General features: G+C 49.0%; 1 protein-coding gene across 5 annotated transcripts in view; it reads right to left on the minus strand.

Annotated features, from left to right (window-relative positions):
* PTPRN2 (protein tyrosine phosphatase receptor type N2) overlaps positions 1-17,301 on the minus strand; it is a 766,821-nt gene that overhangs the window by 469,341 nt on the left and 280,179 nt on the right. For all 5 annotated transcript variants that reach the window (XM_047094888.1, XM_047094886.1, XM_047094889.1 and 2 more), the window contains 3 exons: positions 6,821-7,003; positions 5,225-5,265; positions 2,027-2,406 (listed from right to left, as the gene is read on the minus strand). In XM_047094888.1, coding sequence (XP_046950844.1) covers positions 2,027-2,406; positions 5,225-5,265; positions 6,821-7,003 — 604 coding nt within the window. The remainder of the gene's footprint in view (positions 1-2,026; positions 2,407-5,224; positions 5,266-6,820; positions 7,004-17,301) is intronic.

Here is a 17,301-nt window from a genome sequence, read left to right on the forward strand (position 1 = left end):
ACACAAATGAATACAGACAACACACATGTACACAAGTGTGCACACAACACACAGATACACACAGACGAATACGGACAATACACACATGTGCACGCATGTGCACATGAAATACACACAACACAGATACACAGATGAATACAGACAACATGCACATACCTATGTACGTGACATACACACGACAAATACAGACAGCATGCACACACATGTGCACACGACATACACATGATACACAGATACACGCAAACGAATACAGACAACACACACATGTGCACACGACATACACATGACACACACAGACACACAGATGAATACAGACCATACGCACACACATGCACACATGTGCACAGGGCATACACACAACACACACAGATGAATACGGACAACATGCATGTCCACATGTGCACACGACATACACATGACACACACAGACACACAGATGAATACAGACCATATGCACACACATGTGCACATGACACACACACGACACACAGATACACACAGATGAATACGGACAACACGCACACCCACATGTGCACATGACATATACATCACACACACAGACATACATAGATATACAGATGAATAGAGACAACACACACACACACACACACACACACACACACACACACACACACCACATCAATGTTTCCCAAGGGAGGGAAAACGCCACAGATTTGGACGGTCTAGAACAAGTAACTGTCGTCCAAACGGTTTGCTTCACAAAGGAACCGAGGAGGTGCCCTGCCTTTGTTGGAACAGCACGGAGCTGAGCCTCCAGCAGGGCGTCGTGTTCAAGTTCCCATTTGAGCTTCTCTGTAAGACGATTCCAAAGACCACGCTCACTGAGAGTTCCCGTTCTAGGACACGGAGCCTGACAACAGAGATGGACACATGGAGCTCACCATCCAGGCAAAGAGGGCAGAAATGGGAGGCCGCGTCTCAATAAAAAAGTACTTGAGAAAACGAGTCGACACTCTGATGCAAACTTGAAGAGTCAGCCGCTGAGGACTTCTCTAAAAAACAAGTAAAAGCACCATCTACAGCTCAAAAGAGTCTTGGGTTTCAAGCTGGCTTTGATACATGGTCTGTGGTTTGCGCTCAAAATAAAATATCTTCTGCCCAATCGTGTTAGACAACTATTGCTAACTGATGAAATTTGCTACCTACAGTATAGCAACTCCTGAAACAAGCTGGTGGAGTGAACTTTGTTGGGAGGTGTGGGCACAGAAAGAAGGCGTGCAGGACCAGAGTGAGAAACGGCACAGACCGTGAGCGGCCCTCCCACACTGCGTGTGACCGACGGCACGGACCGTGAGTGGCCCTCCCACACTGCGTGTGACCACTGAAACGCGGGCAACTTTCATAATGAAGAAACGCCTGAACGGTGAACACTATAACGCAACAGCAAAATCATATGTGGGCAGGACTGCACACACATCTGTGTGCACGTGGCCAGCCACATACTTCCATTACTTGAAGAAGACACAACGGTTTCACAAAGCACAGCGTCAAAAGCCAGGGTCATTGGTGTGATGACCTGAAAACGGGGCGGCCCGTGTGTCGCCCGCCGGGTACACACTGTGGGCACAGGGCCCCTCGATATGTGCGGGTCAGAAAGGGGAGAAGGAAGAGCACCCGTCCCTAAGGCCATGTCTTCCCCTCTGAAGGAGGACTCATGCCCCCAGACCTGGACTACTTTTCTGGAGTTTCAACCGGCAAGGAGGCCGCGCAAGCACAGGTGCGGGTCCCACCCGCTCCCCGGGGGCCGCTGCGTCCACGTGCCCCGCGGTCTGGGCTGCAGGTCGGAGGGCTGAAGGGCTCTGTTTTGTGGAGAATGGCCCCGAAGCTCAGGCCCCTGGGTCAGAACACTGGGTGACCGACAGGCTGGCTGCCGGCCGGCCTCCCGCCCCCGAGGTACCAGGAATGCCTGCTCCCGTGTCTCTGGGCGAAGACGGGCAGGGTGAGGGCACCCCCACTCCACCCACCCAATGAGCGCCGGGGGCGGAACACCAGGGCCTCTACTCACTCGGTCCCGGTCACAATGTAGCCGTGGTCCTCCTGGGAAGGCTTGACCTCCAGCCGCAGGCCTTCCGTGGGGCGTCCCTGGGCTCCGGCCGTGAGGTGGGCGTCTTCCTGCGAGGGCCGGGGAACCCAGGGCCGGAACTCGCCGAAGCCGCCCGTGCCGGGCTCTGCGGGAGGCGGCCTCTGCAGCCGCTCCTTGGAGTAGGTCTGACTCCTCACGTCCTCCACCCCGGCGCTCTCCTCCTCCCAAGTCGGGGGGGCCTCGGCGGCCTCTGATTTCTTTGCCTCCATTTTGAAGGGCTCCGAAAGAGGGGGTACGGCAGGAGAGAGTTGGGACCCAGGGTCCGGCAGGCGGTCCCCAAGTTCGAGGCTCAAACGACTGACCTGGCAGAAAGGAGGCTCCGTGAGATGAAGTTTAGGGGGATGGGCGGGTAGCCGCAGGCAGGGGAAGGAGCAGTTCTGTCACAGCTGCACTCAGACATCCGGTCAGCCGGGGCAGGACGAGGGCCGCGCACATTAGCATCACTCACGGTGAGTGAGTGCATCTGTGTCTGTCTCTCTGTCTCTGGTTCACTTTCCCTGTCTTGGTCTCTTTCTCTCTCTGTCTCTCTGTCTCTGTCTCTGTGTCTGTCTGTCTCTGTCTCTGGTTGTCTTTCTCGCTCTGTCACATACACATACACCTTCCTCAAGAATCTGACTTTAGGGGCGCCTGGGTGGCGCAGTCGGTTAAGCGTCCGACTTCAGCCAGGTCACGATCTCGCGGTCCGGGAGTTCGAGCCCCGCGTCGGGCTCTGGGCTGATGGCTCAGAGCCTGGAGCCTGTTTCCGATTCTGTGTCTCCCTCTCTCTCTGCCCCTCCCCCATTCATGCTCTGTCTCTCTCTGTCCCAAAAATAAATAAACGTTGAAAAAAAGAAAAAAGAATCTGACTTTATAAAATCAGTGTAGGTGTTTGGCATCTAAAGTTTTAAAGAGAGCGCACGTGGATTCTGAGACCCCATCCTACCCCTCTGGAAACAGCGGGCCTCTGACAACGACAGTACTGTTTGCATCTACTGAGCTCTTACGATGTACAAAGGCTCTCTCTCAGACACCTGGTCTGCATGAACCCCCTGAGTCCTCACGATGTCATGCTCGTCCCCATTTCACAGGGAAGTGGAGACACCAGGACCAAGCAGTCACAGGGACACGTGATTGCATCCTCACACCCCCTGAGGGACCCTGGGTCGTCATATGCAAAGGCTTGCCCGTCCTGACCCCCGTTTCCTGGACAAGAGGGCCCTCAGAACCACTTAATTGACATCTCGCTAGATGAACATCATCTTCCACACACAGGGCTGATTATATGCCAGACACTGTGCTCAACGATCTGTGCACATTCGCTCATTTAATTGTCACCCCAGCCTGTGAGCACAGGCCTACTTTTACCTCTAATCCGTAGACTCCGAGGCCTACAGAGGTTAATAATTTGCCCAAGATCGCTGAGGCACTGATTGGCAGATCCAGAATTTGAGTGCAGCTCTAACTGATGTCAGGGATGCCACCACTGGACCACACTGCCCTCTCAGACTCCGGCCTGCTTCCAAGGGAAGCGAATGGTCACTCCTGCTGCTGGGGCACACAAAGTGCATGCCCAGGGCACCTCCTCCTGCATACGAGAGCAAGAGACCCCTGCTCATTCTGCAAGGAATTTCCTTTTTCCGCATGAAATCACATGCCCGGGATTATACCGGATGGAAAAAGGAAAAGTGAATTTACTTTACGCTTTCCATTCTCTTCTTAACTAAAAACTGTACATGATGTTTTTCCTTTTGGGTTTTGAAATATGTAAAGAAAATAGTATCTTGGTAAAAACATTTGCTCGAATCTGGACCCTGAATGGTGGCTGTACGTAGCATTTCAGTTACTAAGTAGGGATGGAACACTCTCCTCAGGCTTTTGAAGGAAAGAGAATTATGTTTTTGCTTAAACTGTGTTCCGTGAGAAGAGGAAACAAAAGATACTAATAAATAAGAGCTCAGAAAATACAACACTCAATACACATTTGGAAAAAAGCTGCTTGAAAACATACCCCAGGTAACAGAGCAATGAATCAAAATTCAACTTGTTTAGGATGGAAAGGTAGGGTATAAGGACCCTGGGGTCTTCACAGAGTCAACATGGACTCAAGTGTGTGCCCTGGGGAGACCCAGCAGCCTTGGCTTTGGCCGCACTCGGCCATCGCTGTAAAATTCCCTCCACTTCCTAAGTCAAGAAACACGTTCTTAGGCCCGCGTCTCCCTCCTCAACTGACACAGAATATCCCCCCATTTCTGATGGACATTTAAGAGGACTGCTGATGTTTTCTTCTGCTACTTGCTAACAGCACTGAACCAAAAACCACTGAAATAACCTGGAAAGAGAAGTACAAACCAAAAATTTTTTTCCACTCTACAAAAAAACAGAACCACATATCGTGTGTATCATCGCTCACACACTGATCTTCTGCATCCTTAAGGCTTGTGCTAATGAGCAAAGGTTCTTAAGTAGGAACCCCTCGGTGAGTGGGGGTACCTGTGACTGAGCCCTGCTTCAGACTGCCTTCCCAACCAGCGCTGTCCGACAGGACCTCCGGCGATGATGGAAATGTTCCGTATCGGCACCATCCAATGCCCTCGTCACGAAGCAACACTGGAATGTGGCTAGCACAAGTCGGGAAGCATGTTTTTTATTTCCTTAATTTTAATGAATTTAAATTCAGGGTTAAATAGCCGCCGTGTGGCTACTGGCTGCCACGTTAGACAGTGCAGTCCTAACTGTCCAGAGCCTGTGAAGGTCCCTGCTACGTGGAGCTCGGGAGTCAGTGCACACAGGACAGTCACAAGGACATAAAGCAGGCGTTTGATGTAATCGGTCCAGGTAGGAAAATTCTAAGGAATGCTGATTTTCTTACTCATATTAATTATATTTTTCATATTCCTACAATGGGTATTAGTACATAATCTGAAAGCAGATATTACTATGTATCAAAATATACACAATTTTGTATTCACTCTTTATATTTTTTCCCCTAATTGGGGATTATGAGAGATTTTTCCATCCTTTTCTGAAAAAAAACAAACAAACCTTTCTATATCACATACGTTCCCAAACCACGAACAGAGAGATGACCAGCCCAGCTCTAGATCTGAGGTGAACCAAACACGCAGAGACGCTCCGTCTTACCTCTTCGTAAGCTCTCCCTCTACCGTCCGGCACTCTGTCATCTGTGGAAGACACAGCGTTATCAGAAGCCTTGTCAAGAATGTCATCGCAGGTGACGCCCACACCAAAGGACCACAGACAGTCCTTCACAGAAGATCGGGCATAATGATGTCGGCCTAATTTCTACTATCAGGCAAACTTTTTCTGTTTATAGTACAATATTAGCCTTCTATAAGCTTCATGGAAGAGGAGGGGGTTACCAGCTAAAACACAGATGTGAAGTCAGTAACATATCGCATTACCAGCCTCACGGATCTGTGTGTCATCGTCAGAGTTAGCTCGCGGCAAGAAACCAGTGCCGGCAGCAGTTAATAGTGACAGAAAAGCAAAGTAAGGCGTCTACACCAAACCACCTCAAGTTAAGATGTCTTTACAGTTCATCACTTTTCGCTGATGGTGGTTTCTCTAAATGCCCTACCGGCAGTGCCCGATGGTGCGTAGTGTGTAACCCGAGAAGTCGTGAAGCCCAAATGCCCAGGCACCTCCTAGACCCCTCCTCACCCTCAGAGAGGCAGCAGTCTTTTTATTCTTTGACTGCCTAACACACAGCCTCGTCCTGCTGGAGCCTGTGGTGTCCTGACTCCAGCTTCCGAGCATGCCTTTGTCCCAGCCCACAGAGCAGAGACACATGCACCTTTTCACTTGTGTTTCCGGCACATGTTTTATGTGTGCCTGCTGTGTGCAGGGCACTGCATTAGACACTTTCGTGTAGGTCCAGAGACTCTGAGAAGCAGTCAGTCACAGAGAAGGCCAGTCATCAGGGGAGACGAAACCTGACCTGCTCAGCCCTTAGCCCAAGGGTTCCAGCCGTCGTGTGCGTGCACGCGTGCATATGTGTGTGCGTGCATGAGCACGCATGTACATGTGTGCACGCGTGTGTGCATGCATATGTACGCATGTGCGCGTGTGCATATGTGCATGCGGGCGTGTGTGCATGTGCATGTGCACAGGTGTGCATGAGTGTACATGCGCGCGTGTACGTGTGTGTGCACTGCGTGCATGTGTGCATGTGCATGTGTGCATGTGTTGCGTGCATGTGTGCATGTGTGCACACACATGTGCGTGTGTGTATGTACGCGTGTGTGCCTATTGTGTGCGTGTGTGTGCACATGTGTGCATATGTGAGCGTGTGTGCACGCATGTGCACGCACCCTGGGAGGGCGGGGGATCTCTGCTCTCTCGCTGGTGCAGCCTCACAGGGTGGCTCTGAGCCTCAAGCAGACATTCAAATGGAGCCTTTTCACTGTATTATTCAAATATTTGACTCCATTCACCCACACAATCCAAACAAAAACACTTTCTATCTGGCCTGTTTTTTTCTAACTCTGAACCTCAGCACAGAGAGCAATTTGCCTTTCAACATAATTACTCTGGTAGGCTCAGCCTGTTAAGAAAGCTTTCAGAGGCAAAAGTTCAAACGGAGAAAAATCGTTTCTACAAATCCACCTCTCCTCAGCAGAAGGAACGCGTAACCGCTTGGTGAGCCAGGCCTCTGCACAGCCCCAGCCCGCCCCACAGCCCCACAAACCCGAGTGACCCTGGGGCCGGGAGCCTCACCTGGCACGCCTCCACCCTGCCGGCCAACGTCGGACTCTCTCGGCTCTCCCGCGGCTCCTTTCTCGGCACCTCGCGGCTCCCCTTCTGCCCCCACAGCTTGCATGGCGGAGGCAATCGCGCGGGCCACGTCGCCGAGGTCCGGCTGCTCTCCCAGGTCCTTCAGGAGACTCTGGATAAGTGTTTCTGGGGGGCACACACAAGAGCAAGCACAGGAGACACCAGGGAGGAGCGGTCAACACGGAACGAAGGGATGAACAAGCGACCCCAAACGGCACGGCGGGCACCCAGCAGGTGCAGAGAGCGGTGGGACCCCAAGCGGAGCGGTGGAAGTTGTGTCGACGAAAGGCACAGTATCGGCCATTCCAAAACTCACTGCGTGGGCCTAGCAGCAGACCGGACGATGGGGAACAAGGGGTCAGTGAGTCCCGGGATGGAGAACAAGAACTATCATTCTCTGAAGAACAGAGTAAAACCTGAAAAGACTGCGTGCAACCTCAGTGACCTGCAGAGCCGCCTTAGGCACAACGGACCACAGCCAGAGAGCAAGAAGGAGACAGAGAGAGAATGGGACCCAAAAGCCGGAGGGGAAGGGAAAAACCCTCGGCAATTCCCCCAAACTGGGGAAGGGCGTTAGGTGTGAAAGCCAAGGCACCCAGCAGACCCCAGAACCAACCCGAGAGCGAGCCACGCAGGGGCATCTCCTGGGAAGGGCAAGGGCAAGACGGCTCCCCACGGCCCCCAGAGGCTGCGACGCAACGCAGGCAGGGGCTGACTTGACGCACAGCAGGGCGCGAGACACACTGCGTGTCTGGTAAGAATGATGCCTTCGCATATTTATAATTAGGTGTTTGATAACACACACAGGAATGACGTATTTGAAGTGTTAAAGAAAAAACTTCTAATTCAGAAGCCCACGTCCAGGGAAGATCTCCTTCCAGCATGAGGGTGACGGAAAGACATGTCCGTATCATTCGAGGAGCCAAGCTAATCTGTCACCAGCAGACCTGCAGGACACGAAACGCCGAGGGAATGACAGCGGCTGGAAACACAGGCCCGTGAGAAGTGCTGAAGGCTAGCGGAAGGGCGGCCGGGTGGGCGCACGCGCACGACGGTCTTCCTCCTAACGCCTCTATTCCGGGAGGAAGCAGTCACGTCTAACGCAGGGTTTATAAAGCAGGTCGACGGGAGTACCTGCCACCAGAGGGTAACGGAACCGTGCTGTTGTAAGGTTACCACACACGTCTTACATGAGGCATCCTGACAACCCTAAGCAGACGATTTTCAACAAAGCTGCCTTAATTCGAAGGCGTTTCAATGGAGAAAGAGAAAATCTTTTCAAAAGATGATCAAACAAAAAACTCTGACGTAACACTTTTATCCAGAATATACATTTAAAAACACCTATAACATCAACAATAATAATAAAAAGGGACGTTCCAATGAAAATAGGCAAAGGAACTGAACAGAAACTTCAGAAAAGAAAATATACAAGTGGCCAGTAAGCACATGGAAAAGTGCTCAGCACCATTACTAATCATTGAAAGGCTAATTAAAGCCACAGTCAGCATATTTCGTGCCTGCTAATATGACTCAATTTTAAAAGACTGAGAACAAATTCTGCAGAGGAAATGCAGCAGCAGGAACTTTTGTACATCCCTGGTAGGAGTAAAGCTTTAGAGCTCCCAGGAAGCCCTGTCGCAGTTTCTTATAACAGAATATGCCCCTTCCATATACCTAGAAAATGTGCTCAAAAACCTATGTATGGAAGAGGCGTATAAGATCGTGTTTAGCAGCCTTATCCGTAATAGCTACACAAAAAAAAAAAAAAAAAAATCCAAAAATCCATCAACGGGAGAATGGATGAACTATCTGTCATTATCTGCACAAGCAGCAATGAACTATGGTCACGTACAAACATCCGGACGGATCCAAAGGGGATTATGTTGAGTGAAAGAAGCCAGACACTGAAGAACACACGTGATGCTTTCAGTAGGAGGTGATTCCAGGACCGGGCGGGGCCTATGCAGGGGACAGGGTGTTGGGACAGACCGGGCGCAGTAAGACACTCCCTGGGACGATGGGCATGTCTAATGGCACACTGGTTACGTGTGCACACACGTGTCAACACACTCATTCATACGCTCGGCATCCACACACTTCATGATACGTAAATCTCACTCCGTAACCGTAACGTTTGATGGAGTCCTGTTTCTGACGTGAGGGCAGGGGGCTGGCTTTTTTCCCGAGTATTTAATGCTGGTTAAATGTGTCACTGGTTCCTAAGTGAAGGTTCATGTAAGATGATTATTCTCATGACTTTGCTCCCGAAGAACAGTGACCTAGTGAGAGTTCACACTTCCCATGGCTTCATTCAGGCGATCCTCTGAACTGAGTTGGGGGGGCATCATTCCCCACTTCTTACAAATTAAGAAATTTAGGCTTTTTGTATTTTTTAACATTTCCATCTTTGGGAACTAAACTCGAGTTGCACACTTAATTCCCTGTAGCACTTTCCCTCTCTTGCCCGCCAACAGGCATGAGAAGTTCTCAGCGCTCATGATTCAGCAGGGCCCCTGCCCTCGCACCGACACAGAAGCCAAGCGTCTGCTCTGAAAAGGCACTTGCAGAAAAAAGAAGGTCCACGGTGACCCACGTTTGCCAAATCCACTCCAGCAGCCTTTCCTTTCATCACGGTGACAATGAGAAACAATCCTGACAGAAACCGCGGCATGAAAACACCACAGTCACTCGCCACATGCAGACCCGACCGCTCGTGCAACACAGGGGTAGACGGACGCGGGGCCCACGGCGTTGAGGGACCGGCAGGCACAGTGCTGGCCCAGGAGGAGGAAAGAGCGCAGGGGCCTCACCCACAGAGACAGACAGGAGCACAGCGCCAGGCCGTGTCTGCTTTCTGCGTGACCCGTTAGCACAGGCAACTGCCCGGTGTCGGCCGTGAACCCCACTGCTGGCAGCACTGGATTCCTGTCCACTTTCTCAAGCCTCACAATTCTGGAGTCTGCAGGGGTTTCCCCTTTCTCGGGGATAGGTGTAGCTGAGACTTTGGTTTCTAAGAACACATTTAAAATTCTCACCAGTCACTACGTGGCCCCTATGGTGCTCCGCCCCCGGGGCTGCCGAGCCAGATTCGCATGAAGAAAAGCTGACCCCTTTGTGGGGGGTCGGGGGGGAAGCGTGCACTCTGCCGCTTAGGAGAAAGAGTGCTACGTGCGTCCAAACGTCGCTTCAGGGAGCTGAGAGCTGATGAGGCTGCACACACAGATCCGGCCCACGCGGTACGGACTCCTCTCCCCACGGGCACTCCCAGGGTGTGGTCGGGGCAAGCCTCTTACTCTCACTCTCACTGGTGCTCAGTTCCCTTCTGTGTAAAATGGGAACAAGTGAGCCCGGCCTGAGAAGCACTTCCCTGGGGCAGCACCACGAGTGACAACTCTAAGTATGACCACGATGAGGCGCTGATGGTCGCGAGTCATGTAGCCCTCCACTGCTTTTCATCCCTCACGACCCATCATGAACACAGAGGCTGGGGTGTCCGTGCTGAGCTCTGGCTACAGTTCAGCGTCTTCGCAAGCAAGAAGAAGAGAACACGCCGTGTGTGCCCCAGAACGCTTACTTGTGCCAAGTGATGCTGCCTCCCAGTTGGTTCAACATTCAATGTAGGATTGCGCTTTGTGAGACGGTTCTTTGCCAAAGTATTCATGTGCATTTAAAGATGTGTGAAACTCAGTTATTAAAGTCAGACCCCAGGCTCCACCCATCTACTCTCTCACCTGTTCCTCCACCCGACCAACCCACTCACCCATCCACCCACCTATCCACCCATCCACCCATCCACCCATCCACCCACCCATCCACCCACCCATCCACTCTCCCACCCACCCACCCACACATCCATCCACCCACACATCCACTTACCCACCCTCCCACCCTCTCATCCCCCCACCCATACACGCATCCCCCACCCACCTCTCACCCCCCCACCCACATATGCACCCACCCACCCATCCACCCACCAACCCACTCACGCATCCACCCACCCACCCATCCAATCTCCCACTCACCCATCCACCCACCCACCCACTCTCCCACCCACACATCCACCCACCTATCCAGTCTCCCACCCACCCATCTACTCTCCCACCCATCCACTCTCCCACTCACCCATCTACTCTCCTACCCACTCACCCACCCTCCCACCCTCTCATCCCCCCACCCATACATGCATCCCCCCACCTACCTCTCACCCCCCCACCCACATATGCACCCACCCACCCATCCAATCTCCCACCCACTTATCCACCCACCCACTCACCCATCCACCCATCCATTCACCTATTCACTTCACTAACTGGTACTGGGCACTCCTTGTGTTGAGAACCTAGGAGTACGAATCACCATGAGGAAGGATAGAGAATTAAAGGCATGATTTGCTTCAGAGCTACAATAGGATTCGCACTCACACAGCCAGAGAGACTTGACGACTGGACAGTATTAAGCAAACTCAACATATGGGACAGACCAACTGCAGAGACCCTGCAAGAACATCAAATGACAGCACAACCCAAAAACTGATTCCATTTTCCTCCTAAAACAGACAAGTATTTGAGCTCACACGCTCCCCAAACTGTCAGTTATTACCCCATCTGCAGGCAAATGTCTTTCCTGAAATTCAACCAAACAACCTCCAAACTTTAAATCTACTTGTAAATTACCTCCTACATTTTACCCTCAGAAATTAACAATGAAGTTGACAAACTTAGATCTGACAAACGTCACTATAAAACTTTTAAACTATAAGAATATAAAACTTAGTTTTTACTTAAAAAGTTTTAAAAATTCTTACTAATTTCTAATGAAGGTAACCCAATTCATTTACTCATTTTTAAAAAAGATAAACCCAATTTATATCTTTTGAGAAAAAATCTTACTGTATAAATTTTGGGGTCTGAGTTACCGTGAGCAAAACTTTTTCATTAAAAACGTCAAGAATATATTTTAAGTAGAAAATCAGTAAAAAAAAAAAAACAAAAACAAAAAAAAAACATGAAAAAATAACCTAAGCTAAAAAGTAAGCACAAATCTTTGTTGTTTATTAGGCCTGTGGCAGCATAAACACACCCACTCTAAGTGGTCTGTCTGCGGGGCTGCAACGATGGCATAGAAGGGGCGAAAGGGCAGGCACCTAAAAGTAGGAGCCGGGCTGCAGGTGGCCGAGGCCCGTCACGGTGCTCTGCTGCTCCCTGTGCACAAGGCCCCTGGGTGCACACCACGACGCCCCCGACATCCGCCGAGGCGGGAAACGGATCGATACACGTGTGAGAAATTTTTAACAAGTGTTGAATCAAAAATGTGTCTCTGGTGAATGCAAACTTCACCAGGAAATCCACTGGACAAAAACGTCCCATTCCCAAGCACCTTGGCCAACCAAGGGCTTGCCCCGGTCTCTCACACCACCCTCGTCTCGCAGAGCCAAGGTGTGTGTGCTAACAGGGCTCCAACCACGGAATCCCTGCCCCACCCCGCTCTGCATCCAACAGCAGCAGGCAGAGGACGTCTCTTACCTCCCCTGTGACAACATTTCAGACCAAGTTAAGCCCCTGAGTCAAGGCTTCCTGTCTACCTGGGCAGAACGTTTCCTCTCAGGGCCCCACTGTCTCCAGCCACTGTCCAATTCCAGACGGAGGAGCACAACCCGATGGGATTACCGTGCCGGATGTGCAGTGTAAAGCAGTACAAGAACTACCACGGTGATGATTCCGACCCTGGTTTACAGCAACCTGGCCTCGCACAACTGGCCTCGCACAAAGCTGTGAAGCAGGCTAGATTCTCACGTCCCCGCTTGTGTGTGGCAACGTTTGCATCCCTCACTCCCTCGTGCCGTCTTCTGTGTAGGAGTCCACGGTCTGGTCCTGTCCCCACATGTCCGAATGCCCCCTCCCTTGTGTCCCTACACACCCCCACCCGGCTTGCTCCTCAGGCAGCGTCTCTGTTGCCCATAGTGCGGGTGACTCATTCTAGGTCTCATTAAGGTGACTGATAATCCGTGAGTGATTTGTGCCTCCCAGAGACACTCACATTTAAACAGGGGAGTTCAAGAGATGGGATATTCCTTCCTCTCCTCTTTCCTCCCTCCCTCCTCTCTTCCATTCTTTCCTTCCTTCCATAAATGTTTATTGCACATTTTCTATGCCCAGCGACTTCCCAGGTGCGGGAATAAAGCAGTTAACAAAGCCCTGGCTTTCATGAAACATTCATCCATACCGGAAGAGAAAGAAAATAAGCAATTGAAAATATAAATACATAGAATGCCTGGTGCTGATAAGGGCTGTGGAAAAACGAATCCGGGGTACGGAAGATGGGGGAGGTGGGAAGGCAGTAATTCCCACTTGAAGGGTTTACTGTGAAAACAAAATAAAGCGTGTAGATTGTCTACCACATTTCTAATAATCAATACAGTGAACGTGGAATTGTGCTCCTCTGCTAATAATCTGTCCCAACATTTAAGAACTCAGAGAAACTCGTATTGTGCCATACCTCTTCTTTCTGTCGCTTCCTTCAGTCTAGTCTCATTATCTGGAAAAGAACAGGAATGGATGACCGCATGATAAAACTCGTTATCTTTAAGATAAAGACCAGAGATCAGGAGAGACTTTCCATGGATCTCTTAGAATGACTGTAATAAGAAATATCCACCTTCAAAATGGAATAATACAATATAATTCCAAACATTGTCCCTCTCATCTAAAAAAGAAACTTTTCAGGTTTCATTAGTGAAAAATAACTTAAAAAAAAAACCCTTAGGTATGCAATGGTAGATTCGAGTGGCTGAGCAGCTTATGATGAGAACGATTAACACATATCAGAAATCATCTCCCATGCCACTACTCTAAACCACACTGACTTATCTCAAAGGCACCCACTGTCAGTCATGTGAAGATGAACAGAAATCAAGAAATCCTTTTTTAAAAGTCCAGCTAGCCCTGGTGGATTGAAAAGGGACCATGGCACAGAGCACAATCAAATACCACGCGCATCAAAGTGGAACATTCTTTTGTTCCATCAACTGCACCATATAATTCCAAGACCCGGCCAGCTTATAATGACATTTTAAGTAGCTTTCAATGCTCCAAGTGGGCTCTAGCAGAGCAATTACACAAATGTCAGGACATCAAATATGTAAGGCCTGGAGTAGGAGATCAAGTCACATGCACAACTGCGGCAAGCCTGACCTACTGAAATTATATGTCTTAATAGGGTCCCCCAGACAAAATGTTATAAGCTTTAGAGAATAAGCAATTTTGTGCAGATAACCTCACTACAAAACTGCTTTAATGAAGATGTGATTCATGTATAACAGCTTTTGCTCTTAAATGCCTTTACCACCATGCATATATGAAAGTATACAATTTAGCCATGTGTAAACACACTTCATCATCATCTCCACCACAATCATTACCATTGTCATCACCATCACCACTACCACCATCACTATCAATCATCACCATCACCATCATCCATCACCATCATCATCATCATCACCACCACCACCATCACCACAATCATCACTATCAATCATCACCATCATCACCACCAGGACGATCATCCATCACCACCATCACCATCATCATCATCATCATCATCATCACTGTCACCACCATCATCACCCAGTCTCTCTATTACATGTAACACTGAGACAAAGAACTAAAAAAAATAATAAAATTAGGTTTGGCATTAATTGTGCCACTTCAGTTGGTTGATGGGGGTGGCAGTCAGATTGCTTTCTAAAGGATGTTTCATTGAAATTCACATTAACAGGAGTCTGCACACTCAGAATGTTAACTGACTTATGATAAGAGGAGGCGGCCTAGACATATTCAGGTTAGAAATGTGGCAGGGAGATGGCATTATATGTGAGGGTCAGCAGGCGACAGGGAGGATGCACTTGTTCTGTGTTGTTCTAGGAGGTCTTCCTGGTGGAAGGTGGCAGGAACAAATGGTTGCAGTAAGTCCTCTCTAGGTGCTCTACCCACTCTCCATATAAGAGAGGCAAATTTCAACTCAATATTCTGTGTAAAGAACTTTCCAGAAAATGCTTCTGGCTTCTCATGTAATGGACCTCACAGGGAAGTAATGAACTCATAGGTCTTAAGGGAAGGCTGACAGTTCATCTGCCAGAGATGCTATTGAAGATGCTTCTCATGTGAGGGCAGATTGCGTGACCCCCCAGGTTCCTTTCGAATCTGAACAGTGACTCTTTGCTGGCACAGAAGTTGAGGGAAGCTGTTTCCCAGCCGAGGAGGAAGGCACGGGATGGGGCCATGCAGAGTCAGGGTCCCTGTTCATACACAGCTGCTCTTCCTATACATCTGAGCAACCCAACCAGGTGTGTTCACTTCAGGGATGCTGGGCAGGCAGGGTGGAGTCAGAAGCCAAAACAAGAGGAGCCATCTTCCTGCTGTGTAAGCCACAGAGCGACACCCAGAGATTCCTCGGCCCTGCTCTTGCTTCTCCCCCCACCCCCCACCCCCAGGAGAAAGCGGACTGTTTGCTGGCCACACAACATGGTGATAGGCTAACATAAAGGTTTCGGGCATCTTATACCAAATGTGGGACTAAGTTTAACTGAGATGAGGACTACTTTGATAACACAGGTACCTTCTTCTGTAGGTTCTAGAAGATGCTCATAAACCCCAGGGAAGGGCATGAAGCCAGGGCACAGCAATTTATCAACAGTTCCTCATGGGGCAGACTCTGAGAGGCAGCCTCTTTACTCCAGTAATTAAATGGTCAATTTGGTCCTGGTTGTTGTTGTTGTTGTTGTTGTTGTTATGTTTATTTATTTGTGTTGAGAGAGAGAAAACGTGAATGAGCGAGAAGCTCAAACCCATGAACTTGAGATCATGACCTGAGCTGAAATCAAGAGTCAGACACAACCAACTGAGCCACCCATATGCCCCTTGGTCTGTTTTTTTTTTTTTTTTAACCAAAAGTATTTAGAGCAACACTGGCCTTCACTCAAATGTGAATGTATTTTTTCAAAAATGAAAAAGGCAGCAAGTGCTTCCTTTCAAGTGAAAATGACCCTAAATTGTGGGCATATATTCTCCAGGGCAATAGAAGCACTTGAATCTGGTTTTTCACTATTATAATCGATCACTGTCACCATGAAAGTAAAAGTTCTGGTTCAGTGCCCTCCTGAGGTTGAGGGATACAGGGTATACTTTTGCCCTGTATAAGTTTCCAGGCTGGGACTCCCACCATCAACAAAATGGGGAAATAGACAACACAGCCGGCAATTGAATGGTCTTAGCAATCATAGAAAGTTCAAACAGGAAGAGGCCCCAAAACATACATATCCAACACTCTTATCTTGAATGAGGGAAGAGAATAAGAAAGACTATCTGACTGGTTGGTGCTCAGCAGGTGTTCTGTAAATGAGCAAATTCATGAGTAAACTTGCTAAGAGTCATAGAGTTAGGAAATTGCACAGCCAATAGTTAAGGAAAGTGTTTCAGACTTCCATCCCTATAAGCATTCCATATCAACACAATAGAATCCATTTTAGTACAGATTTGGGGGGCAGGGGATGAGAACACTCATTACCTTGGCCATTCAACCTATAATACAGTAAGACATCTGAATAGAAAAAATAACAAGGTATGTTGGGAAGAAACTGGCATAAGAAATGCCCAGAATAGGGGCGCCTGGGTGGCGCAGTCGGTTAAGCGTCCGACTTCAGCCAGGTCACGATCTCGCGGTCCGTGAGTTCGAGCCCCGCGTCAGGCTCTGGGCTGATGGCTCAGAGCCTGGAGCCTGTTTCCGATTCTGTGTCTCCCTCTCTCTCTGCCCCTCCCCGTTCATGCTCTGTCTCTCTCTGTCCCAAAAATAAATAAACGTTGAAAAAAAAAAAATTTAAAAAAAAAAAAAAAAAAAAAAAAAAAAAAAGAAATGCCCAGAATAAAAGTAAGCGGAGCAATAATATTAATTAAATTCTCCTAATTCCTAGTCTGGGCTCCCCAGGGTATGGAATCAAGATAATAAAGAAAGAATTCTAACAGATTGGCTACAGGCTTTGTTTCCTGTTTGGTTTGGTTTTGAGCATTATCAGTGAGCAAGAATTAGATTGGCAGCTTCTACCAGTGGGCACACTGCATATTATTTGTCACCGGCTCTAGTTAACTATTTAGAAAACTGTATATGATTCATCCCCTAAGGTGGTTTCCATAATTTAGTTGTCATCATTGAGACTTGAATGGAAAGAATGACTTTAGCCAAAATACTCACAAGATCTATATGAATAAAGCTACAAAATTCTGATGAAAGAAATCAGAGAACTAAATAACTGGAGAGATATTCCATGTTCATGGATAGGAAAACTCAATATTGCCAAGATGTCAGTTCTTCCCAACGTGATCTATAATTCAATGCAATCCCAATCAAAAGCCCAGCAATTTATTTTG

This window comes from Lynx rufus, unplaced genomic scaffold, assembly GCF_022079265.1.
Source record: "Lynx rufus isolate CCGP_SWC_20201006 ecotype Redwood Valley unplaced genomic scaffold, mLynRuf1.p SCAF_4, whole genome shotgun sequence".
NCBI lineage: Eukaryota > Metazoa > Chordata > Mammalia > Carnivora > Felidae > Lynx > Lynx rufus.